This window comes from Hippocampus guttulatus, chromosome 14 (genome assembly GCF_054856545.1).
Source record: "Hippocampus guttulatus isolate MCC_2025c chromosome 14, RoL_Hgut_1.0, whole genome shotgun sequence".
Lineage (NCBI taxonomy): Eukaryota > Metazoa > Chordata > Actinopteri > Syngnathiformes > Syngnathidae > Hippocampus > Hippocampus guttulatus.
In genome coordinates this window covers 12,522,715-12,550,183 of record NC_141274.1, presented here as the reverse complement: position 1 = coordinate 12,550,183, position 27,469 = coordinate 12,522,715, and the positions used below count along the sequence as shown (strand labels likewise).

Here is a 27,469-nt window from a genome sequence, read left to right as displayed (position 1 = left end):
TCAAAAATGTTGTCTACCCTTTACTCATTCACTCCCAAAGACGTTTTTAAACGTCTTTTCAGACTTGGTCCAGAATTGGCTGGTACTGAATGAGTTAATGTGACCTGTAAGGTACACAACCCCACTGAAAAGCAACAAAACTTTTTGAGACGTTAGAAGTGGCTCCCTTCTATTGCAAATAAAGTTCAGCTGTTCTCAATGGCTTTGCCTGTAGCTCTAAGCCATACTTTACTCTAGGTTGCAGCTATTGCTTTATTTTCACCGTACAGTTTTTATCGTGGTTTCCACACAATGTGCTCAAATGTTTTATGTGAAAAGTCATGATCTAAGAAAGTGGAGATGCTATTTGTGCCTTATATGCAATCTGTGTCACGTGAAATGCTGGCCTTGCGTTCCGGGAATCGGAATATAATTTTCGTGCAACCATTTACATGTATGATTCTCACTATTGATGCACTTGTGTACTCTGAATCTTTAAAGGTGCATTTTGCTCTGTTTTTGTTCTTCAAGGCAGCAGCGCGTTTCATAAATAACACCGCCCCTTTTTTCTATTTAAAATTTTTTTTTAGTCAAATGTCAGGTGATGTGCTGTCTGAAACGATTTGACTGCAGAGGAAATTTCAATATGCACTCTGAAGTCTCTTCTCATTTTGCTAAGATGACAACAATTGACTTTAAAATCATGGTTTGAAGGTTAAACAAAAGCACACGAAGCAGGAAGTGCACCAAGTAGGCACTGTGCCAAAGTTGCGTAAGATAATTTAGTGTTGTCTTTGCAATATCAACTTTCCACCAGGCGTTCACCTGTGTCCAAAAAAAAAAAAAAAAAAAGACAGCCGGGATATGTTCTATGAATTATTCAAAGTTGTCAAGTATGTCAGCTAAAGTGTTTGATTCAAGTTCAGATGGCTGATGAAAAGTAAGCAAAAGTGCTGTACGCTGTGGAGTTTATTCTTGTTCAGTTTTTTGTTCCTGAAAGTTTAAATGCCTGTTTAAAGAGAATTAATTCAAAGAAGCTCACTTTTTTTTTGTGATAAAGGTAATACGACATAACAAAGGCAGATTTCTTCTTTGGATTTGGATTCATAGTTTGGTTTTCCTTTTGTGTTATTTATTTTCAAGACACTATTATTCAGTCCTGCGCTTGGGCGGGCACCGTAGGATTGGTACCCCCCCGACTTGTAACGATGTGGATTTGGATGTGGGTGGTTGTTTGTCTTTTTGTGTGCTATGTGCCTGACCGCCGACCAGGTCAGGGTGTAGTCCGCCTTTCCCTGGAAGCTAGCTGGGGTAGGCAAGAATTTGACTGTGGATGGTATGATAAACAATGACTTGTCAACCTGGCTTTCCTTTGTATGCGTATATTCTCGCTGTGCTTGAGTGCCTTTTCTTCCACATTCCAAAAGTCTGTATGTTGAAGGTTGTAGTCTAAATTTTACATAGGGCAGAATGGGAATGTTTTTTTTATTTTTTGCCAAGTTGAATTCTGCCTCTCGGCCAAAATCAGCTTGGATAGGGTCCAGCTCACCTGCGACCCCAGTAAAGAGAAGCAGGACAGAAAATGGATGCATGGCTAAGACTTCCACCACAAGGGGGCAGCAGACATAAAGAAATTCCCCTTGACGTGTACAGTATTCCTCGTTTTCAAACGCATAAAGCGACTTCTAATTCAACAGTGCACATGTTTATATTGATCTCAAAATCAATACACTTATAAAAATGGCAGAACATCACATTCGCTGCAGCTCGGTTTACGTGCGAGCAGCTGCTTCTTGGCTCAAAAAGAACATCAATTGTCTTTGTATCCGAACGCCATCAAGGGAATATTTTATTATTTTATATATTCATAACATGCCTCTACCCCCCACACACACCCCTTTTAAGAACACAGCACTTGATACAGTAGACTCTTGCCAGCATCTTTTGCGCTGTTTATTCTCTCCCTGGGAAAAGCCCGCATGTGTTTGTACCTCTTATCTCACACTCAGACAAGGAGGGGCGGGAGGGGGGGGGGGGCTCCACCGATGATACTCACATCTTATGTAAGGAGGAGATATAAATAAAATAAGTATTTGTCGCGATTGCAGAGAATGTGTCAAAAAGGGAGGAGCGAGGGAAAAACATTTCAATGTTTCATGGGAAAAGAAGGTTTGCTGTGTTGGTGGAGATGCTGACGCGCGCACACACACGCACACACGCACGCACGCACTGTCATTGTCTTGGTCTCACTGATAGTTGGAGCTTGTGAAACTCTTAAAACCAGTTCTCGTACCACAACTCCAGGGTCACTACTTGCTGCATCAGGAATTGGCAATTTAAATGAGAAGTCAGCCCCCAAATTTTCTTGACAATAATAAGTTCCATGCAGCCCCAGTCGTCCAAACACGGCATTTTGTTTAATATTGTGTTTGTGGAATATGAGTTAAGCAGCAAAATACACCCATTTTTAGCCATGTCAGCGGGCGGCCATTGGCCGTTGCTGTCAACCGAAAAAAAAAAAAATCACCACAGTTGTTCAAAGCTCAGCTTAAAAAAACTGGTGAGCCGTGATTGGTCGCTACCTGAGCAACTGTGATGTGGTTTTCAGTTGACAGCAACTTGCAAAATGGCCGCCCACTGAGATAGCTAAAAACGGGTGGATTTTGCTGCTTAACTCATATTCCACAAAGGCAATATGAATCAGAATGCCGTGTTGAGACTAGTGGAGGCGCATACAACATACTACTGAAAAGAACATTTTCGGGTTGACTTCCTCTTTAAATGCTGAAGGCTGCTCCAATCCCTGACATACAAGAGTTTGTAATGAACATTTATCCAAACGGAGCAATAGTGAGTCATTTAGCAGCACGCTCCTCCCGCTTCCTTTTTTTGTCTTCTTCTTATTTATTCACATTTTCCATACCAGCGCTCTCATTGCATGGCTTTGAGAATTCCTAATACACTCACGTATGATTGCGTTAAGAGAGTTGGAGAGAAAGGGAGAGTGGGGAGAAGGAGGAGGAGCAGGAGGGGGGGGGGTGAGGCGGTCTACGGAGCGTTCACTTTGTCGGCGTCGGAGCAAACCCACAGCATCCGCGCAACGAGACATACCGAGGAATAATGCCACTCTTTTATTTTGCGCTCCCCTGAAACTAATTGTTGCTTTTGATACGACCCCCCCCCCCACCCACCTTGCAAGCTTCTATCACATCTCTGCAGCAGCCTTTACTGCCAATCCCCAGCCCTTTTTTTTCTCCTCCCCACCCTCACTCCCCGTTGCATCGAGAGGTGCCATTGTCAAAACCAGAGCGTGCAGCGTGCATGCACGGGCTCATCTGGGATCCTTGCACAGCACCGCCGTGCACAGTCATGTGCGGGGGATTAAACACCTGAAGGGAAATTTTCTTTTTTTTTCTTTTTTCTTTTTTTTTTGCAGTCCATATGAAGAATTGCTAAAAAAAAGAAGCCCTGAAGGTGAGGAAGGATTTCGGCAGAGCGGAAGGCAGAACCTCTCCAATGACACGCAACTTATCAAGACTGTTGGAGGTGTATGTGCACGCTCCGGTGGGTTGATTGATAGCAAGTCCCGACGGTGCAACAAAGTTCTTCCATATTGCCTGAAGATGCAACTGGAATCTCAATGATGTTCCGGACCCAGAGTTCCTCATCAGCATGACATTTGATTGAAGCGTCTGTTCGATACTCAGAATCCACTGCCTCCCTCCCCCTCTTTTGTGGGGGTTTTTTTTTCATTACATATCTGCACCAGCTTCCCCTCTCAGCCGCACCGGACTCTTGGGTGTTTATTTTTTTTTTTTGATCCGGTTACGGGGAGATGGCCGCGATCGCCAGCTCTCTGATCCGCCAGAAGCGCCAGGCGAGAGAGTCGAACAGCGACCGGGTGTCCACCTCCAAGCGTCGCCCCAGCCCCAGCAAAGACCCCCGCTCGCTGTGCGAGCGGCATTTTTTGGGGGTCTTCAGCAAAGTGCGCTTCTGCAGCGGCAAGAAAAGACCCGCGCGCCGGCGACCAGGTCAGTGCAGTGCTCGGACCAATACACACCCCGCCGTTCACCGCCACGCCGATGCGCGCAATGTGTGCGAACGGAACCCTCAGCCCCCCCAGGGCCCCCCCCCCCACTTCCCAGCTGAACCCAGCCCAAACCCTCCCCGCTCCCCTTCAGAGCAGCAGAGGCTTTGTGCTGCAGTCATTGGCTCCCAAAAGACCCTCAGAAGGTAGAATTTCTCCACGGAACAAAAAAAAAAAAATCCACCTGTTCCTTTCGGATGTCGTCTCCCTTCCTGATGTGTCGAGCATGTCTCGGCTGTGACGTCACCCCCGTTGCCCTGATCAGAATGCGCGAGGAGTTTTCCGTCGTGAAGGTGAACAACGAGAATCCCCCCCCCCCCAAACCCTCAAAGCTCTAATTCTAAATGAATGCTGATTGGGGTTTTCCAGAGGAGGGGGATAAGTTGCACCGCAGTGCACCACGAGCCTCTTTTCAGATGAAATGTTTTAATGGTAAACGTTTATTGCGGAGAGTGTGGGAGCATGACTGCAGTGGAGGGGATGGTCTCTGTGATGAAGAGCTACTCCGCTTTTAGTGATGCCTCACAGTAGTTCCGTGTTGGCGCACAATGATGTAAGTCACCCCCCAGGTAGTTATGATGGGAGAGTCCCGCAGACAGACAAGCGGACCGATTCAAACCTCGTATGGATCCGAGCCAATAAGCAATTGCGCTGCCATAAATTTGCCAGTTGAGAACATTTAGTTGGCAGGTAGGTAACTTTTGGAAATGACATAACATTGTAAGGCGGCGATGAATGTCAACCCCGCCTACTGATGCCTTGACGTATTTTCGCTGATACAAATCGATTCACTGGACTCTTTTTTTTTTTTTAAATAAAGAAATCAAATCTGCCTGTTTTAAAAGACTGTTTCTCCTTCTGTCCCAACCACACCCCCCCTCTACTTCGTAAGATGCACCCTCGAAACCTCCACAGGTGTCCCATAAGGGCTGCAGGCTAGGTCAGTAGCTCAGCCTCCATCCGTGTGTGCTGTGTTTCTTCTCGTCTCCACCCCATCTTGCGCCCATGTCGACAACCCCCCCCCCCTCCTCTTTTTTGAGCTCGGTGGGGGTGGTGGGGAGGGACACAGAGGAAAGGGGGGGGGCCTCCGTTGGGCCTCAACACCTGTCTGATTGCTAACGTTTTTTTTTTGTCCTCTCATTTCTGTGTGGCTGTCTTTCAAAAACGGTTTGGCTCTGCCTCCTCATTTGAGTTCTGCTTCTTTTTATTTTTATTTTTTGGTCAGTGTTGGATCAAACCCTCGGCCGTCCTCCGAAGTCTGTAAATATTGTGTGTGTGTGTGTCAAGCTCTAGTGAAGGTGTACATTGGTGTTGATGAATATGGTGTATGTCCCCCCCCCACCCCCTCTTCCGCCGCTATTAGAACAGGTGGTCATTCACCATTTCACGGCCATGACACCATTTGTCAGCGTGCCTAAATGTCTTGTCCTGTTTAGTATGAAGTACTTGTATGACCTTTTTATACTGGCTGCTATCAGCCATCACACGATACACATACACACGATGGCAACCATTACACTGTTGTGTGTTGAAGGAATTTGGGTTTGGACCGTACACTCGTAGGGCTCGTCCCAGGAATGTTTCACACTGGTCTGAATGATCCCAGAAATAGAAACAAAACAAGTGTGGGGTGACTTTTGGGGCACCCTGTCGATAAAACGCCGTCCTATTGTTCCTCTTATGGTGTGACGAATGTTTGGCGATGCCTACTGCAGTGAAAGATGAACATATACTGTATTTCACTTTAAAATTCAGTTAGTTCATTTTCTGAAAAAAAGCCATAGAATATATAATTTGTAATATTTGTATTATTGGCCGTGGTCTGAGCTTTCAAACAGCATTGTTTTACAGTCAGTAGGAAAACAAAAAAATCAGGGGTGTGGCTATAGTGATTGACAAGTTCCCCCGATGGAAAACAGTGTTGAGCTGGAGACCACGCAACGAAGCACAACCAGAGCAGAGCTGTCGTGCCAAACTGAATATCCTTGCACATGAAATAAACGTGATGTATACAGTATCAAAACTGAAAATTGTGACACTCTAAAACACAAACGTGTCGCACTGTTGAAATGGCAGATTTATGACATGCCCCTTCCAAAGTTTGGCTGTCTAAATGAACTCACGGTGCTACCAAAATTATTGTAAGTCATTATTATTATTACTATTTTACATTTATAGTACGAATCGCTTACCTGGTCAATGTGTAGTTGGTCACCGACGGGTCCCTTTTGCACGGCGAGTCCGCCGTCGCTCACACCAGCCGCTTCTACAAGCCATCATAAGAGTTTGTAACATTAAGCAATAAATACATCCATGTTTTTGCAGGACGCAAATTAAGGAATACCCCATGCACTATAAATGGACTGTCAAAAGGTTTTTGTGGAGGAAACAAAAATTGCTGTTGAGATCGGCGCTGTAGTGGCGAATTAGCGTGAAATCTTCCATGGCTAATTGGTTTGCGTTTACATTTGGTGAACATATCATCTGCTTCCCGTTTTACCGGAGCGATGCCGTTTTGCTAATCTCATGCGGGTCCTAGCGAAAAGCCAGGGCACGCTCTCTCTTCCTCTTCTGATGCACAACTAACAGCTTTGGAGTTGGATGCACTGCTGAGCATTGTCTGCCATCTTGTGGTGAACACTGTTACTACAACTTCAGACTGCTCAGCTATTGTGAACATTTTTTTTGTGGACAAAAAATTAAAATTAAAAAAAAAAAGTGGACTCCGATTGATAGCTGCCATTTGCCCATCCCTGTTATAGGCATAATAAAAATAATATAGTGATATAACAAATTCATATAATAGATATTATTTTATAATCACAACCTTAGTGACAATAAGCGGTATGGAAAATGGAAAAAATTCAAAGTCTGTGTGTCTTGATCCAGAAATCTAGATTACATTTTAACTCCAGTGTATCGTCACCGTCCTTCGGAAACCATAGGATGAGGTCACAGTGGCTGCATCCACCTTTTTTTTTTTTAACCTAATAGGGTCCCTTGCAACATCCCTCTTCTTCATGGGCCTGCTGTGCCTGCAGCAGATGGTCCACGATGAGCTGACATCAGCTCGACATAAAAGTTGAGGGGGGAAAAAAAAAACGTGTTCACCCCTCGAGAGATGTAGTTAAAAAAGAAAAACGAAACAGGGGGGCTATGTGTTGCTTCCCTCAAAAGGATCGACCTCTAAGTTTCTTCTGACTTTGCAGGACAATTAGGCTTGGACTCAGATCACAGATATTTTTCCCGCAACGTGTTGCTCAAATGGACATTTTGAGATGATGTAACATAAGATACCCGGAACTCGGAATACTGCTCCACAGACATTTCAATAGTCGCCTTCCCCAAAGGCTTTCTTCCATACATTGGAATTATCTTTTTGCGCTTCTCCAATTATTTTACTTTTCAGCATTCTGCCCCCCTTTTTTTTTTGTTTTGTTGGCAGAACGTGATTTGAGGCTTACGCGGTCCACTTATGCATGCCATCCCTCATTCCTGTGCGTGACACAGCCTGGCGTTAAATAAGTGCAAATGTTCGCAGATCTTCCACAAACCTGCCGTGACAAACTGCATAATTTGTTCCCTTTGTCAGCCGGAGAATACAAAATGATTTGTTTTGTCTGTCGCTTTGCCTCCAACCCCTGAAAGGCTCATATATTGTAAATAAAAAAAATTAACCAAACAAATTTCATTACGAGCCTCAAGCCTGATCAAACAGGGCTGTTCGTTTTCTCACACATCCGCCCCCCCCCCTACCCGGCATTGCGAGACACCCAGTGGGTATTTAACCCGATCGTCATCCCCCTCCCCCCGTGAAGCGTTGAGCATTTCCAGCAGCACCCTGGCAAGGCACCAGATGACACAGCCTCAGAGTTAGAGGTCAGTCAAGGTTATTGTCATGAGAACCCCCCCCCCCCCAATACTCTGGAAACTTTGGATTAAGAACTAGCGTCGTCAGAATCTGCCCGTCCAACCTGCTTGTTGAATCTCCCTTTTAAGGAGCTGCTTTAATGATAAAATGTGCACGCATGGATGCTGTAATTTCTGTCCGGGGGAAGTTCCATTACCGCGGGGCGCAACAAACGTCTTCTCGTTACAATTCAATTCGTTATTGGTGAGCAGTCAGTCGGTAAGGTCCAAGTAAGTACGAGGGTGGATTGTGATTGTATTTCCGTTAAATGTACTCGGAACACATTCTCTTTTTTAGTGCCTTCACTACAAATGATATATCTCTTTTTATTTATTTATTTTTTTGTTAAAGTGATTAAAAAATTTTTTTGGTCTGACATGATCTTGCTGGGCCCGGGTGGGTTGTGGCCTGGCCCAATGTGTGTTGTGTGCGTGCGGGCGTGCGTGCGTGCGTGTTGCAGAGCCACAGCTGAAAGGCATCGTGACACGACTGTTCAGCCAGCAGGGCTTCTACCTGCAGATGAAGCCGGACGGAACCATTGATGGCAGCAAGGACGAGAACAGCGACAACAGTGAGTTGTGCCTTCGCATCATTTTTTTCAGAACAAATAAGCAAAGGCCCACATATTTGTCATTTTCTGCAACTCCTTCTACCGTCATCACAAGCTGGCTAGTTTCGTCGGTGAACTAAAATCCAATCCTTAAAAAAAATCACTTACTTGCCACCTGTATGTGTTTTAAACAATGTGAACTGTGTAATGCAGTGGTCCCCAAGCCCCGGGCTGCGGACCGGCACCGGTCCGTGGGTCATTCGGCACCGGTCCGCACAGAAAGAATAAAGAACTTCCATTACTTCCATTTTATTGATTTCGGAATCTCAAATATGTTTTCTTTTGAAAAAATACGGGATTCTCTGTTACATCCATCTACAATATATATATACACACACACATATCTCAACGGGAGATTCCCACGCACAAAGCCCACTCAATATGCAGCGATGGTGAGTTGTATTTTTCATACATTTTGTATTTGCGGTGTATTTTATTTTGAAGGCACATTTAAAAATTACCGTAATGACAAGAGTGTTGCGGCCAGATAGGACGTTCCCGTGTCATGATTCGTGTTTATTATTATGTTACGAAAATACCACAGTTTTCAATGCAGGTCATACCATATTATTTTGTTGTATTTATCCGCCACATCTTAAAGGCCGGTCCCTGAAAATATTGTCTGACATTAAACCAGTCCGTGGGGCAAAAAAGGTTTGGTGGCCGCTGGTATAATGGACTGTTGCATCACTGTTGCATCCCTGTTTCTCCTCTGACTTATTCCATCATAATTCTTTGGGGGCATGTGTGATGATGGCAGCGGTTTCCTCCCTGCAACAATTCAAAATCTTACACGGGAGTATTGCTGTAAAGGTTACTCTGTAAGCTTTTTGTAATGGTTGTATTTCATGAGCAGTTTCCTCTCTTCCGCACCACTGCACGGCTCTCACACCCTTTCTCCTCCGAGGGAAACGCAAACTGTCAACATTCAAATATCGTCAAGATTGTGTGATTTTGGACAGCTAGAATTTTGGGGGAAAAGTATGCCATACAAGTATTGCGCCCTAAAAATTGTAAATTGTAAAAAGCATATTTCTTGAAACTGCAGTTCAGTGAACATCCAAGCCAGGCCGGATCTGAGGTCCGTCATACAATACGCAATAGTTTTATTTTTTTTCTTGAATCGCAAAAACATGGTGTGATTTTCAAGGGAGAAGTGGATTGCCACCAAGACAAAAAAAAGTAAAGGAGCCAAAAGAGGACAAAAAGGAGCTAGTTGATCTTTTTAGAAGCTCTTGACAGTTATCTACGGATACATTCACTTGTCTGCATTAATGCATTTGCATTACAGAGACTCTCCATGCTTTGCTTTCTAGCCTCAGGCAACATATGAAATTATCAATATATTTAAGAGTTATTGTAAAACTGTGTATATGTACTGCACTGCGTGTCACTGGAATTGGGCCGAAACCTCCTTTGTCCAATTTATGTCGGTTTCATATTTTTTCCACAAATAGATAATCCTGGTGAGTCCCCGTTTGTTAGTCCTACAAATCCAGTCTGGCAGACTCCCGATTTTTGTGAAAGCATATATGCATTTTCAAATAGCTGTTGTGCCCGCAGCATTGCGACGCCTCCAAAATTTGAATCGACAGCAAAACTCAGGACCAACAGTCATTTGCTGATCCTCGCACACTGTGCGACAGTTGAGCCAGTTTCAAGGAAAGCTCCACAACCGAAAATTGTGTCGAGATCAGAGAATGCCGGTTCTCGTACTCGCTGTGACTGTGGGCAATCACATGTCACTGGTCTCCCTGTCTGGAGCGAAGACAGACGGCAAACCAAAAGATCTTGCCAAAGCTTCTGGACCCCAGCAGCCTTCTAGTGGACAGAGAAAGCTCCCCGTGTCATGTTTTTGATGTTTTACGTGGATCAACCCTCAGTGAGAAACAATTATACGTTGCTGTCGAGGCAGGGTGTTTGGCCAGAAAAGGATTACCGCACAGGGGAAAGGGTTTCTGTTTAGGGGGCATCTGTTGTATTCTGGAGGTTTTTGTAGTATGTTGAGGGCTTCCCCGCCTCGAGGTAATCCGCTTGTTGAAAGCGGCGATTGTCAGGCCACAGGGATGACGGGCTGCGGTGAATAATTCAGCGGCGCGAAACTAAAAATACCACCGTTTCCGTTTGTACCCAATAAATAATTCTCCATATGTGGTGCTGCAAGCGTAGACGGTTTGAACGTAGGAAAAAAAAAATTAAAAAAAACGGGACGGGAGGGAAAAAGAGTGCTGGAGCAGCACAAAGACTTTTTGCATTCAGATCCAGCACGGATGTATTGATTGAGTGGCTGGTGTATTTGAATAATAGATTAGCCCTCTAGCCTTGAACCGTGCTCCTTTCTGACCTGCGACACCCCCAGCAGCAGACAGAGAAGCTGTAATTGATTTTCAGCGGCTTTCCGCAGAACCGATGATACGGGGGGGGGGGGGGATGATGCCACCTGCATACTAGGTGCGACCTCAACAAAAAAAAGAATCGATTAAAAAAAAAAATCAATCTGATTGTATATGTCGAGAAACTTCGGATTAGGAATAATGGCGGGACAGGAACGTCCTTGGAGTGAACGAGATGATGTTTGCTGTGATGCCTTATTTTGCGGACCTACTTGTCTCAATGTTTGTGTCTATTTGTGCTTTGAAAAGGCTGGAATAAGTGTGAAAACTGAACATTTTTCGCGATTCGCCGCAGAAGTACAAGAGGCGCAGCCGGCCGTCGGGGTGACAAATGCAGTCGTGTGGAGGGGGGGAGTTTGCAGCGAGAAAGATAGAGGGTAACCAAGGGCCGCCGGGAGAAATACAACGATTCAGTCAACCGAGAGTTCAGGATTTAGGACGCGAGCGGACCCCTATGCCTGTCTCAAGGATATACATGACTACAACAGTTGCCCGTGTGAATCCGCTGCGTCAGAGGCGCAAGGGGGGGGGGCACATTTCCACCATCGACGGTCCTAAGCAGCCGTCGATATTTATTGAACGAAATCGAATCTCCTCGGAGGACAGCCTTGCGTCGGCACGTCCGCCCTCGTCCCCGCCAGCCTTATCTGATGTTCCTTCCCCATCAACACTCGCCGGACGATCCAATCGACACAATACAAGGGAAACCTGCAGTGCATCGAGATATGTCGCCATCCGGAAAGCAAAGTCCATGAAAGTCATCGTCATGTCCTCGCAGTTTGTCGCCACAGAGATAACAATGACTATGAGGTCTGTTCATGAATGGCCAAGAAGCAAATTGCTTCCAGCGTGACATTTCCAGATAACCAACGACCGGGATAATGAGAATTTCGAAGAACCCCTTTTTTTTTTTTCTTTCTTATCTTCGCTGTGATCAACATCCTCAAGGAGTGTTCAGGTCATCTTCACGAGTGCCTTCCGCGAGGATTTCAATATTCAAATGTGCCGTCATCGTGGGCCGTGTTCGCTGTGATTTACGAGGATTTAACAGCGGCGCATGATGCGGCGGTTAGAACAGGATTCGCTGTTCGGACGTCAGTAAATTCTGCTCATCTCTGATTTGTTTTTGTTTTTTTTAGTGCGGCGCTGCGCCAACCGATCGGGATTCAGTGATTACCGAGTGCGATCACGATTCAGAGGCGCTTTGCTTATGTTGCAGAGTCAGTCAAATCTGATCAGGACTTCGTCTGATAAAACACAATAGCTGAATGCCCGAGTGCTGTCTTTCGGTTGCGTTAGTTTGTGCTGATGTATATAGCTTGTGGGTATTCTTTTGTGCGGCACATTTTGCACTGTAAGATATTTTGGGATTCTTGTACTTGACGGAATAATCCTGTCTGATACAAGAGGCCGACCTATTAGCACATATCTTGTCGAATCGCGCCATCTAAGCCATTTCAATTTACCCTTCAAACATGACCGTTGAGCCATACAGCCAGATTCCCCAAAACCTTGACTTGAATGCCCCTCTGTCAAGAAGCTGCGCCTCCCCCCTGCTGTTCACTTCTTCTTGCCGTTCACTTAACTGCTGCCAGAGCGCCAGAAAGGCAGCCCGGAGAGACGGATCAAGACATTCTCATGCCTCTGAGAGTTAAGTGAAAACTAAATTGTTCTTCTTCTTTCCCTTTTGTCTCTACCGCCGCAACAACTGACTTTGCCGCTGCAGCCCTGTTTAATCTTATTCCCGTGGGTCTAAGAGTGGTGGCCATCCAGGGAGTGAAGAGCGGCTTCTACATCGGCATGAACGGCGAGGGCATACTCTACAGCTCGGTAAGACCCACACTTTCCACTCTGTGTGTGTGTGTGTGTGTGTGTGTGTGGGACCAGCATTTCTGCATTCCGCACACGTTTTGTTCCATCGTCTTTGATGAATATCCAGCATTAGCACAAGAGCCCTTGTGATGTACTGTTATTGTGTTGTTGTGAACCACTTATCCTCCCACTTTGTTGATCAGGCAGCATGGCGCATGTTTTACATTTAATTCGACATCCAGTTCAGGACTCATTGTTTCAAATTGCCCGGCTTTGGTCTTATGGACCCAGCGTGGAGTTTATCCGCAAAAGAAACGTTCCACTCGGTTGCTGCTGGATATACAGAACGTAATTTGGATGGAGGGGGGGTCATTTATTTCTGAGAGCAGGCAGAGGGACGCTGTTGCAAAGCTAAATTGCTCTCAAAAGAAAGGAATTGAGGATACTAAGATGGACATTATGACATTGTTGCAACTCCAGGAGGATATTAGCAACTTGGGTGTGACATTCAGAAATTGCTTGGCTGCGATGCCATTGCATTCATCCGCAGTTCGTACCGCTTGTCATCAATTTCAATTTCAGGAATTATTATCAGCCAAAGATACGTTTACTTTTTACGTACCGAATCCCACGTCACCGGAATATTTCTTCCAACCGGGTTCCGGAAATGAACAGAAGCGGGGGAGTGAATATCATGCGAAAAAGAGATTTCTTAAGATGCGAGAAGCGCGCGGGGAGAGTGTGGGTAGCCCATCGCCGGGCGGGGGTGGAAAGAGTCACGGATGTCAAATTTAATTTCGCTGCCAGTTACTGCGAGGCGGAAAACGTGCCCCTGGAACACACTGGAATGTTTGACACGCAGGGGAAGGGAAAAGGCGGCATACGCGCAGAGACAGGAGACACGGGAACTTATCTCGAGTTAACATGCTGATAAACTAACTTCCAGCGTCGTGGCGCTTAAATCGGATGGAAATAACAGAAAATGAAGGAACGAGGGGGTTGCGTGACCCCGCCTCCCGCCCCCACATCCCATCTGGCCGACTTCTTTTTGAAATCGCCATAAGGTGTTTGAAGGACAGACCAGCGTGTGTTGGTCGCGTGTACCGATAAGGCAGCGGTTTTATCACAAGCGAGACAGGTCCAGATGGCGTCCATTTTTCTCTAGCGGCGCAACGTCCAGCAAATTTGTATCCGTTCCCAATCTGAGCTCGACTCATGAGCCCTTGCGGGTTCGGACAAGGACGTCGATGTGCAAACGTGACTCATCTGGCTGGACTGATTTTCATTCATAATTTAAGACTCCTAAACAAGCTCACAGTGATCACCTTAATGTTAAATAACACCGGGGCCGTCATGTGATTCATTGAAATGATGCCAAATTGGGCGCGTGGTGTCAACCGTGCCCCACGTGCACCCCCCGTTCATGAAGGCATCATTTGTGTCCGGCGGCCTCATGATTTTTATGAATTACAAGCTGAGCGGTGCCCTGGTGTCAAATGGCAGCTTTCAGCCTAACAGCCACGACACTCCATTCATCCTCTTAACGATCCTTTTTATGGCCTGGCAAATGCAATTTTGACCTTTGTGGCCATGGAGTGGAAATGTTTGTCAAAAAGGAGTGTGGGGGGTTTTTTTGTTTTTTTTTTCTGTTTGTCGTGACGGTAGAAAGTGGATTTTAATGACAATACATGAGCCAAATACACTTTGGTAAAGTCGCTGGGATGGTAAACATGGGAAATAAGCGCGGATCAGTGGGCAGAATGCAAGAGCTGGACTTCTGCGCCTCGTACGCTGCTCAAAGGTGGACCGAATTAGCATATGGATTGCCAATGATTCAGCAGTACAGGTTGTACTGAGGCAGTCTGAGAATTTAGTAGGGCTGAGTGATTTTGAAAAATTGATTGTGTTTTTTTTTTTCCCCCTCCCTCAGTATTGTGATTGCGATGAGCTCTGCACTTTTTTTTCCAAGGTCCTCTTCCCATATGGTTCATAAACACAAGCAATCAATTAATTTGTCCTCCAATAAACAATATTAGAAATCTGTTGCTTGATCACTTTAACGACATTTTCTGATCCGCTTCATCCTCACAAGGGTCGCGGGGGCTGCTGGAGCCATACCCAGCTGCCTTCGGGCAATAGGCGGTGGACACCCTGAACCGCTTGCCAGACAATCGCAGGGCACTCACAGACGATCAACCATCTGCGCTCACACTCACACCTAGGGACAATTTGGACTTTTCAATCAGCCTGCCACGCATGTTTTTGGAATGTGGGAGGAAACCGGAATACCTGGAGAAAACCCACGCAGGCCCGGGGAGAACAGGCAAACTCCACGCAGGGAAGCCGGAGCCAGAATTGAACCCTGCACCTCTGTACTGTGAGGTTGACGTGTTAACCACTGGACCACCGGCCCGCCCTACTGTAAACACATAAATCAATAAATAGCTCACACGGCCCTCACGTTTGACTTTCAATGCAACTCGTTGTTTGGCTGTGCCGTTCTCTCTCTGACAAGCTCTTCATGCCACGCCAATCTATGCGCTTGTTTTGTTTCATCCGTTTCCCAAAAATCTCCCCGCGTAAACAGCAGTTTCTCTCCTGGGAGATCATTATTGAGGGATATCCTCTTATTTTGCTCAGGCTTCCATCACTGCTGCTTACGAGACGTGGCGACGGGAGATTTGGGAAACCATTAAGGTAGTCGCTGACTTTTTTTTTTCCGCCCCTCCGGTGTTCATCAGTTTAAGTGGTCGGCGTTGATTGGCTCGAGCCCCGTTGAGGCTTTTGCTGATGAGGCTGTGGGTGAGCGCGGTTGATAATGCTTGTGCGGAGTGTTTTAGCCCCGTTAGTGCGTGTGTGAAAATGAAAATACTCCCTTCCATTATTCATAAATTCTTCTCAATATGACCTAGTTTGCTGTTGCCTAGTACAGCAAGAATCAGCACTCCCTCTCTATCTATCAAACTGTTATCTCATCCAGGCATCTCTCTCTCCATCCGTCCAGCTCTATAATTGTCCAAATGACATATCGATAGCCTTAACTCTCTCCATATCTTTGTGTCATTCTGTCTCTATTCATCGCTGTCTTATGTACAGTAGCTCAAGTTATCCATCCATCCATCAGTGGAAGAATTTCTGAATTTAAAAAATAAAAAATGTCGCGAGCAGCAATTCTCCATTCCTCACCACAACTTCAGGGATGTTTTACTTTTTGTTGATGCAAGGACTATGTAAAGGATACCTGATGAAAAAAATATATAGATATATATTTTGGGTATGTGGCTGTGTCGACGTAATGTATGGAGGACAGTTACCGACTGGCTTCGAGGTCTTGTGACAGCATGTGCAAAACAACAGCTTGAGAGTGGCCCAAGACTTTTGCACAGTGGTGGATTATTCCTTGCCGATGAGCTGGGCTACACCATCGATCGCTATCCAGCGACCCGTCGAGCTCGGACTAACCATCCATCCATCTAGATTAACCGCTCCTATATTCGTTTTATTTAACTAGGGGGATGAAATTCACTGCTTCTTATTTATGTCACAGAAATAAATGACACGTCAGAGTAAAACCTTCACTGAAGGTCCTAAAAAGGGGAGTGAGTCAAAGTTGTGGAAGGTTAGACGGAGTGGGTAAGTTTTGTTCAAGGTTTAAAAAAAAATTAGAGCCAAAATACCTCGACAAAATGCTGCTTTGTCTGATATATTTTATCAGCTCTGATGCTTCGGGGCACGTTTGATGATTGAATTCATTCTTCAGTATTCTTCGTTTTCAGTCTAAAAAGCTATCGGTGAGATCTTCAGATTTCATGAGAAATGCTTCAAACTATTTTTCTTCTTCATTTATTGAGGACAAATTACGGGCCTAGTATGCAACAAATTTTATATCCCCAAAATAACCTTTCAGATTTAACCCCCCCCCCCCCACATATTTATTTATGTATTTTATTTAGTAATTGTATTTATTTATTTAATTTATTAATTGTGTTTATCTATTTTATTTTTGTCATACAGCTTTTTTTCCCTCCTTGACCAGTGGGATACGAGCACGTGTTTGTGGTTTCCGTGTCATTTATCATCTCAGTCTTCTGTGGAAGGTCGTCAGCAAAGGTCATCACGCAACCGCATGCTGACTCTTTGGAGTGAGACCGAGGGAAGATAAACATAAAGGTGGGAAGTAAGAGGGAAAACGTGGTGTGAGAGAATATATCAGTCGAGACCATATCTGACATGAATTCTTGACGGAATATCAGCGAGCAATTTAGGGAGTCCATGTCAGTGTAGGGGATTTTCTTGACGGCTAAGTCTTTCAAGGAACATTCATGGCTCGGGCTCAAATTCAAATGGAACTCCTTCCAGAAGGCTCCGCAACCTCGTACAAAGCCAAAGAACACCTGTGGCGAACACCGATTAGGCTCCTGAGTGCGTTCAGCACAGTTCTCCTGGCAGCTCCGTTTCATATCCATTACATCTCGCCGTTGTTCGTGACTCTTCATCTGCCAAACAACATCGCCGTTCGCCTCTCACACAAGTCACTCAATAATCACAGACGCAATTCATGCGGATAAAGGTGTGAAATCATCGAGAAAATGGGAACATTAAACAGGGAAAATAAAAGTTGGGTCATGAATCTGATGATTGATTGTCATATTTGTTTGACTCATGTAATTATTTGGGGGGGAGGGGTAATTCGTTATTTTGGGCAATCGTCAGATTCAGTTTTTATACCTTCTGTTCCGAGTTCCTTATCATTTTTACTTAAATCGTCCAGCTACATTTATTTCTTACTGTAACATATATTGTGCCCATGAAATGAAACTATGAAACTCAAGTTTCACTTTTGCTGCATTTACTAAAATAGCAGCCAAGACTCAAGTAGATACTAGAGTCCCTATTTTTGTGATCGGCGCACAATTGGCGCAAGGCATGGTCGAAATCTGCACAATGGCAGCCTAGACTTTGTTTGGGTATTTTTGCAGACGCATATAACGTGGCACAGTTTAAAATGGCGGGTTTGCGCCGTTGTGGGTGTGAACACAGCTGACTTGATGCGTCACCAACAGAAGTGACTCCTCTCATTCGCTTTGGTGTGAGAGAGGGGCACAGCTGCCAAATCCACTCTTCAGCACCCCTCAACATTTTATCTCACAACCCTCAGCTAAGAACCCCCGAGATAGTGACATTCAACTGCAGAGGGAATTAATAATGTTTGAACATTTACATACGGTCCATAGTCTGTTCCCTAAACATTTTCTTTCTCTTCCAGTTGAAACATTTAATGCCATTCGTGAGCAGTACCAGCCAATTCTCAGTCCAATATATATGGGATGTAAATTAAAGCCGTGCGCAGCAATTAACAGATCCCCCCCCCCCACACACACACACATACACACACGCACACACACTCTTTATCATGGCGAATCCTCAGAACGGTCAGCCTTTGACTCTGCAAAAATATTGCAAAAAAAAGTATATACTGCAAATGCAGCGTATTGCATGCTGTATGTGCCCACATCTATTTTGTAGCACTAACAACGATGCTTCCTTATGTATTCCTCTCAGACTAAGCAACTCGGTCGGCGAAGCATTCGGCATGCAAGTGCGAGTGTGCTGCACTCTTTTTTTTTTGGGTGTTGATTCCTCTTCATTGTCTGCTTCGGCGCTTCACGTAATTCCATGAAGGAGATTTCATTAATGAGACTGCGACCTCACCTCATTTTTCCTCACTCACTCATCTGCAAACAAGGTGCGCCGTCAGACTTCAAAGTCACTTACATTCTGCCCTTATCATTCCCCAGAGCTTTTTTTTTCTCTCCACACGGAACACACTCAAAGCCAAACTCATGGGGTGATGTCCTTGCGACTGTGTAGTTTGGGGGAGGGGGGGCTGTCTGTGGTGTGACAGCTCCTGAAGAATAGTTAAGTGCTTTCATACTTGTGACTTATTGCCAGGGATTTCTGAAACTTTTTGGTCTGGGTATCCTTCACTGGAGATACATTTTCCCAAGGACTTCCATCTTATCCTTATTCCAATTAAAACATATCTTCACACGAGTTGTCCTAAATGCCACGGGAATTGTTATGTAGTGAACATTTTGACTGCACTAAAGTGAATTAAATGACATTTTGTTTTCATACAGGGGTACCTTGACTTAGTTTGAGTGACCCAAATGATGAGTTTATTCTTGTTTGACTGGTTTGCTTTGAATTGTGTGCAAAAGTACTCAATGGGGGCCGGCACAAACGTAACAACGAGCAGCGGTAAGGCCGCCAGTGAACAATTCTGTTTATTGCCGCTCCCGGATCACCTGCGGCGATCGGATAATTTGCTATTCGGATAACCTACTGAAAAGTCTTGCCAAAAAAAATGAATAGATTTTTTTTTTTTGCTTGGTTAAAGAACGGTTATCAATACAGAAGACAAAAAAACACATTTCCACTAAATAATGAACGGCCAGACTGTTTTCATTTTGAGATGATCAAAATTTCATATTTAAATATAAACTGTGCTTAGTGCAGCAATGAAAAGGCCGATTTTTCTTTTTATTATCATTTATTGCACATTATTTTTTGCCCCCTCCCACCACCACCAAATTACGGCTTGCGGACCCCAGTTTGAGAAGCACTGCTGTAATGTTCTTGACCTGATTTGGGCTCATAACAGATGAAGAAGGGCCTGATGGTGTGCGCTGTCATGTCTGCCTTACACACACATGCACGACGAGCATGCGCACACACACACAAATGCACTCGCCGCCAGACAGGCAGGACGTGACCCGCTGAGCCCCAGCCCAGATAGAAACTTCTGCAGTTTGACGGTCTGTTGCATAGGCCCCGATAACTTGCCCTGCTGACCCACCAGAGGTGTCCATACAGCGCTGACCTCAGTGACCTCACCTTCCGAAAGTCCTTTTACGGTGCCTGCCTTGCACACTTGTGTCTTTTTCGGAATGAACGGGCAGTGACTCAAGCTGTTGCTGAACTGTGAAATGCTGTGTGAGCACAATGCGTGCGCACACACAAACACACACATACACACTCGCAGGCACACGCACACGTTCTCTTTAGAAGACATATGGCGGCCTTTATTTTTAATTAGTTCACACTTTGCAACACCAATGAGATGAATACACACAGATAAGCAACGCCATTCGCTGGTGAGTTTATCTCATCGCCGAAATAGAGATGGAGTTTTATTTCTTTTGCTGCATTTAATTATGGGAATGAATGTGTTCACAGTTTGTTGTACTGCCCCCAAGTGGTCAAAAACACCACTGAGGCTTCATGAGTCAGGAATCAAAATCGCGGAAAACTGCTCATTATTTGGCACCATCCCAAACATGGTTATGAATGCCTCGTCTGTACGTAGTTTAAACCAGGAATATATCACAGACTTGGATCCCCAAGCTATTTATCAGTTCATTTATTTTACAGCATTACCCTTAATAAATAGCTAATCCGAACATGAATCGGTGAATTAAACGATGGACTGTGAAACTGAAAACCTATATTCATTTTTTAAATCACTTGTGCATCATTGATCAAATGTAACAGGTGTTAAAAAAAAGGCAAAAAATAAATCAAAGTCACATCCACAACCTGTGTTGTTTTTTTTTTTTTTTTTTACCAGCTCGACTTTCTATGGCTTTACACATCAACAACCGCACATGCAGCATGCACGCACGACAACATCATAAATGACCACCTCCAGCTGGAATTGGACGACTTTAAAAAGGGCACAGAAACCTGCCGGAGATAGTGCGAACCCACGCACACAACGCGCACTCTCACACACGCCGACACCTACACAAATCCCGCTTTAAAATGAGATTAGGCTGCGTAGAATCATTCCGACTGTTCTGCATGGCTATGGCTACCTGCACAAATATAACTGGACTCATTTTCAAGGTGTCTGCTTAAGATAACGAAAGAGTGTGGGACATCACCAAACACAAATCCGCCCCACCGAGCGTCACCAACACCAAAAGCGGAACCTACTGCTGTTGCCATGTCATGGGCGGAGAACCATCATGGTAGTGGGGTTATTATTTAAATCAGCCCCATGATGACAGCAATGGGTCAGAAGTGCAGAACAGCTCAGTCACAGACACATTTCCAGAACTAGGCAGATAGCAAAAGATTGACGAGGTTGGATAGGCACTACATAGCCAACTTTTTTTTTTTTGTATACAAGCCATTAAAAAGTGAATTTTCCATAATATGTCCCCTATAAATTGAGACAAGTCTCCATAAAACCAACGCCTCTGCTCTGCATGAACTACATCCATCTGCACAAATAGAACTTCTCATTTTCAAGGTTCAATGCACTTACTCACTTTTTTTTTTTGTTCAGGCGAGGAGGTCAGGAGTCAAATTGTGGATGTTGAAGAGGGAGTTGAGTTGATAATGAATGAACTCTACTGATCTTTCAAGCTTGAAATAATGTCAACCCTCAAAAATGCTTTCAAATAAATCTTTGGAAAACCTTTTGAAACCAACAGGCCTGCTGACATGCTTAGCTTACCGTCTACACACCTGACTTCCGGCGGCCATCTTGCTTTTGACCCTTGACCCCATCAAGGAGAGCACACCTCTAAATGCAGGAGCCATACCTGGCCAGTGGGGGGCAGACTAAACCAAAATGACCAGACTGAAGTCCAGACTTCAACAACAGACCTAAACTGCAACTTCTACATTTATTTAGCTCAATTAAAAAATAAATAAATATATATATATATACACACTGTATATATACAGTATACAGTATATATATATATATATATATATATATATATATACAGTATATACTGTATATATACTGTATATAAAAATATTATTTTAAAGAAAAAAATAAGTGATTTACACAAAAATATAACTCCCTTCAGATATTTTTTTTCGTAATGGGCTGGAGTGAGAGCTCAGTTGGAAATCCATCATCAGATTGATCAATAATTTTGACCATTCCTTGTTTCATCTATACATGAAACTCACGAAGAAACAAAAACTCACATTTCTTTATTCAATTACTCACGTCTTTTAGGGACGCTTTAGCTGCCACTGCATACAGATTGGTGTGACGAAACCGACTGAGCTGTTAGTGGTTGTATTGGGGTTCTGCAGCTAGTTTTCATGAGTGGATGACTTTTTGGTCACTTGTTTTGCTGTGATTGTAAATGTATCGCTTGTGAATGCCATAACAAATGTAACAGCCAATCCAAAATACATTTGATCTTTCAAAAAAAAAAAAAAAGAAGGCTGGCAACCAATCCAGGGTGTACCCCATCTCTGGCCCAAAGTAACTAGGATCACCTGCAACCCAAATGTAAAACAGTCTAGAAAATGTCTTACAGGGTCTATTTCTTGTATGTGTGTGTGTGTGTGTGTGTGTCTAGGGGGGTATTATGGAATGGATACTTGGGAGTATTTCGTAGCCAAGTAGAGTCAGGGTGATGATGGTGAAACAGTGGGAACAGTGACTAGGAGTCATCCTGAGGGCGTGGGAAAGCCGTAGTGATGGAGTAGGATGAGGCGGAAACTCCCGGGAGAAGGTGAAAGAGAAGTTTTTCAGGACTGAACCTTTGCCAAGGCGCCGTAAAAACTGACCGCATTACACAAACGGCTCTTCTGTCCTGGTATTGGTTGGACACAAAAGTAGCACACGCTGTATAGTTCCACAAATGCGTTGCCAGAGTCCATAAGTGTTTGCCAGGACGGTAGAATCCGTGTACCGGTGGGATGACATACATACAGAGAGGGGAATTAGATACACACGGTCACACAAAAACCGTGATAACGCAAGAATAACATAGATCCTTATTTGCTCCTCCGCTCTGTCATGGCATTTATGTAGAATACAGCCGTCACGTCCTCCCCATCTTTCCTGCGTCGCTGACTTTCTCTTTGACGTGCCGCTTTGATAATGATGCGGAGCGATACTAATCTTCCATCGTTGCCCGTTATCTTAGTAAGAGCATCATTCTGTTTGAATTCACAAGGACATGCAAGGGGTGGGAGCCCATTTTGAGCAAGGAAGTGAAACGGGTGCTTTTTCCACTTAAAATGAATTTCCCACTTTTATATTGACTTCTATTCTAATTAGTCTACTACTACTATGACCACAACTAAATATACATTGGGTTATCTCAGGTAGTAACAGTGGAGGAGTGGTTAGCATCATCTCCTTTAACCAAAAGCTGTGACATAGCAATTGTCAAAATAGCTAGACGTGGTGCCTTCACATGCCACCTGACGTATGAGCGCTGTATGGCGACAGGTGACGCAACCCGCTTCAGAACAAGCAGCAGCTCGGCAGATATAAAAAGGAAATCGTCTTCAAATAAGAGGCTACAAGCTATTTATTGCCACTCTCAGCATAAGGTTACTGTCAGACGAAACATAAAACAAAGAGAATTTTACATGGTGTATTTCAAGCAACCACAGGGCCTCTGCTCTCTGAAGATGCAACACGGGCTAACTTTTAGCATCTATGCGGCAGTGTTGTTACCCTTCTGAACACAAACGGGGCTGCAGCAAATGTAGACAGACAAGATAACATCCATCCATCCATCCATTTTCCGAACCGCTTGATCCTCACTAGGGTCGCGGGGGGTGCTGGAGCCTATCCCAGCCGTCTCCGGGCAGTAGGCGGGGGACACCCTGAATCAGTTGCCAGCCAATCGCAGGGCACACAGAGACGAACAACCATCCACGCCCACACTCACACCTAGGGACAATTTAGAGCATCCAATCAGCCTGCCATGCATGTTTTTGGAATGTGGGAGGAAACCGGAGCACCCGGAGAAAACCCACGCAGGCCCGGGGAGAACATGCAAACTCCACACAGGGAGGCCGGAGCTGGAATCGAACCCGGTACCTCTGCACTGTGAAGCCGACGTGCTAACCACTGGACTACCGGGCCGCCCTACAAGATAACATTATTCCCATTAATATTTTCTTGATTCTCTACAATGACTAATATTATTGCTGTACTCAGAAGCGGAGGAACAAATTTGGACCATTCCCGTTTCAGACCATAGCGAAGTCACATTGATGTGTGATAATTATATTGACAGTGCTGTATGTTATTCTGCTCTCAAAGGAAATGTTCACGCCGGAGTGCAAATTCAAGGAGTCCGTTTTCGAGAACTACTACGTGATCTACTCGTCCACTGTGTACCGACAGCAGGAGTCGGGCCGGGCCTGGTTCCTCGGCCTCACCAAGGAGGGTCAAGTCATGAAAGGCAATCGGGTGAAGAAGACCAAACCTTCTTCTCACTTTGTACCCAGGCCCATTGAAGGTAACACACACACACACACACAAATTCTTTTTATCACATTAAATATGACTTATTAAATACGACCGTTCACTTAGTTCTGTGTTTATTCTAAAGATCGATTGATAATGTGCCCTTGTTGGGACTTCACATTATATTTTATCATGCCAGCATGCCAAGTGTTTGCTTGAAATGAATTTTGAAAAAAATTGTTAACATGAAATCCTTATCATTTTAGTCTGTTGTAGTTAACAAGTTCCTAATGTATCTCTTTACTTTGTTTCAACACACATCCATTCTCGTTTCTTCATTTCCTCCTTCCACGATCATCTCCCTCCAGTCTGCATGTACCGCGAGCCGTCGCTGCACGAGATCGAGGACAAGCACCGCTCCCGTAAGAGCTCAGGGACTCCCACCATGAACGGAGGCAAAGCAGTCAACCAGGACTCCTCATAGCAATGAACGGGAGGGGCTTCCGCTGAGGGGCGTGGCCTGAACGGGAGACCTGAGGAAACTTTCTGCCCCGCCCCAAAACGAATGCACCATTGCTTCCTCGATGAAATCGTGTCGCCATGATGGCGATCGAGGAGCTCTTACTATACCCTCATGACAAGACGGGACAAACTCTGAACTCTTGCCTGTGAAAAAACTTTTAGAAGAATTACTACGACACAGATGAAAACCCACTCTCTATATATAGTTATATCTATATCTATAAACATTTCCAATCAGGACTTGACTGATATTTTATGCAAAAAAAGAGCTATGATACGCAACGGATCAGAGTCCTCTCCTCACAACAAATATCTCTCATTTCCATCGGAAAAAAAAAGCTTTAATACGTGCTCACTTTTCATATGGATTATTTTCTAAATGCTATCTTGTGTTCGATTTGCCAATAATCACAAATCCATCAACACACCAATGTGCTGTGAAGCTGACCGCGAGTGTAACAACTTATTAAAAAAAAGAAAGAAGGAGAATTCCTTTGTGGGACTGAGTTACACAAAATGTTTCCTCGTGGGTGAATCTTGAATCACACGAGCTGCTCTGCCTGAATGTATTTGATGATGTAGTCACGGGAGTGCTTACGATGGGATGTCATTAACTCAGGTGTGTACTATCAGTGCGTCTACAACTCGCGTGCGGCATCAGAAGCAATATAAACAGCGGGGTCGAGCAGGTATTAAGATATTATAACTAGCAAGTGAAAACGAAATATTCCACGGTATCGTATTTTCCACACTAAAAGGCGCACTGGATTATGAGGCGCACCTTCAATGGATGGCCTATTTTGTGATGTTTTTCATACATTGGGTGCACCGCTTTATAAGACGCAGTCTACAATGCATCCACTAGATGGAGGTACGCTCAAGGAAACGCCAACAGAACGACCAGATGTCAGTAAAACATATTTAAGAAAGCAGCGACACAGTTCACTTAACCAACTTGGTAACGTTAAACTCTCTTGCCGCTGCTCTATTTCCGTATTGGACTGCGTAACCGATCGCCTTAAGTTTGAACTCTGCGTTGTCAGCATGTCGCAAGCAAGCAGCCATTTTGGGGTCGAACTATTACCGTAATGACCATACACAAGGCGCATCGGATTTTAAGACGCGCTGTGAGGTTTTAAGAAAATGGAAGGCTTGTAGGTGCACCTTTTAGTGCGGAAAATACGGTATGTTTGAGATGAGCTGCTCCAAAAAAAGGGTGGGGGGTGGGGGGGGGGATGACCAGCATCAGTAACACGTTCAGCCCAAAATGCATTTGCACTTCATGAATCTTAACTTGTTACGTTCGGGTTGAAATAACCGTATGGACCTTGATGCAATGAGAGAAAGGAATAGGTGAGGTTTTATTGTGAAAACGTCAGTGGCGGTCAGAGTCCCCATCCGCGCAACCTCGTCTGGCATTGTGACCAATGAACTAACTGCAGTGGTTTTTGTGTTGAGCGAACTGGCTGCTCTGCCATGTAAATGCTGATTGCGTTCCATTAATTTATTCCCTGTCCTCCATTTAGTGCGTCTAAAGTGTTAGTCGGTCCAGTGAAGCGGTCTTTCCCAACCAAGGGCGAGCAAGTTATTTATTTTACTTTTCTCTTAACACCTTGACTTTAATCTCGGGATCTCATTACTTTTTCCTCGTAAATATACTTGTTTTCATTGTGGCCCGGATTCCCGGGAATTACGGTCATAGAATACAGGTGCAATTCTTCGGTATTTTTTTTTAATTTGCATTTTTTTTCCAATGATAATATGAACCCTATTTGAACGGACTGCTTGAAATGATCGTGCTTTTTTTTTTATTTTTTAGCCCAGCATGTAAGTCATATTTGTGGCAAGTATACTGTTGCGGGTGTTTGACCAGATTTCAATGAGAGTTGCTGGCATATTGTCCACTTTGATCATAATGTAGTCTTTACTTTTATTTTTTTGTACAATTCCCGACTAAATTCACGTGAGAACACGCTTACAGCCAATTGCAGACACAGTCTGTAAGCGCCCGTTGTGTATCCTTGAGGACATGTGGGAAGGTTTATATGGTTAATTCCACTTCCGCTGCTTTATATAAGACAACACAGGAAGTCAAGTGGCGCGGCACGACCAGCATATATATATATATATATATATATATATATATATATATATGAACACGTAAGTATATTTTCTACAGAGGTTTATATTGGTGCAAATGTAGACGCAAAGTGATGCATGTCATTGGATGTACTAATTGTTGACAGCAGATTGAGAGCATTTGTGAGAAAAAAAAAAGATTTGTCGACGAATGAATGGTTGAAGCAAAAGGCTTTCATTGTTCGTGATTTTAATTTGTACTTTTACGTTTGCAGATTTCACTGCATTGGAACACACCCATATATGCACTATGAATTGTCTGAAATAAATATGCATTGATGATGACAAAAAAAAAACAAACAAACCACAATCTGAATGAAGTTAGCAATTGTTTCAGAATAAAGATTATGTTACCAAAGCCACTGTGATTTATTTGCCGCAAATGCTGACTGGCAGTTGTTGTGCGTCTCTTACTGTCGGACTACATCCGTCAGCCTCTGACTTTTCACATCCCCCCAAAATCCAATCCCCTTTTCCTCAGCTATCAATTCACCCGGAGTGATTTACAGCCTCGCTATCCTCCTAAATACGTTGTGTCATTTTGGAACGGCCCTCCTCTGGCCTTAATTCTCCCGTTGTCATGGAAACAGACCTTCCGTACCGGCTGCCAAGAGAATGAGGAGGAGGAGGGGGGGGGGGGGCGAAAGCTGCCCCGACTTTCAGGACGTGCCATTGTCTTCTCTTCTGCACAACAGCTGCAGCACGCAGAAGGGACAAAAAGGAGAAGGCGACAGTCCATTTTTGTGTCACATTCTCCATGACAGCATGAGAC

The 27,469-nt window shown here is 44.4% G+C and overlaps 1 protein-coding gene across 4 annotated transcripts in view; it reads left to right on the top strand.

The window, feature by feature from the left end:
• The window catches only part of fgf12a (fibroblast growth factor 12a), a 31,971-nt gene extending 4,922 nt beyond the window's left edge, over positions 1 to 27,049 (top strand). For 2 of the 4 annotated variants that reach the window (XM_086128908.1, XM_086128907.1), the window contains exons 2-5: positions 8,437 to 8,547; positions 12,706 to 12,809; positions 23,890 to 24,088; positions 24,405 to 27,049. In XM_086128908.1, coding sequence (XP_085985034.1) covers positions 8,437 to 8,547; positions 12,706 to 12,809; positions 23,890 to 24,088; positions 24,405 to 24,520 — 530 coding nt within the window. In that variant the 3' untranslated portion in view covers positions 24,521 to 27,049. Of the gene's footprint in view, positions 1 to 3,035; positions 4,011 to 4,958; positions 5,007 to 8,436; positions 8,548 to 12,705; positions 12,810 to 23,889; positions 24,089 to 24,404 lie in introns of those variants that run through there. The other 2 variants (XM_086128905.1, XM_086128906.1) reach the window with 2 other exon arrangements.
• The last annotated feature ends 420 nt before the right edge of the window (positions 27,050 to 27,469 follow it).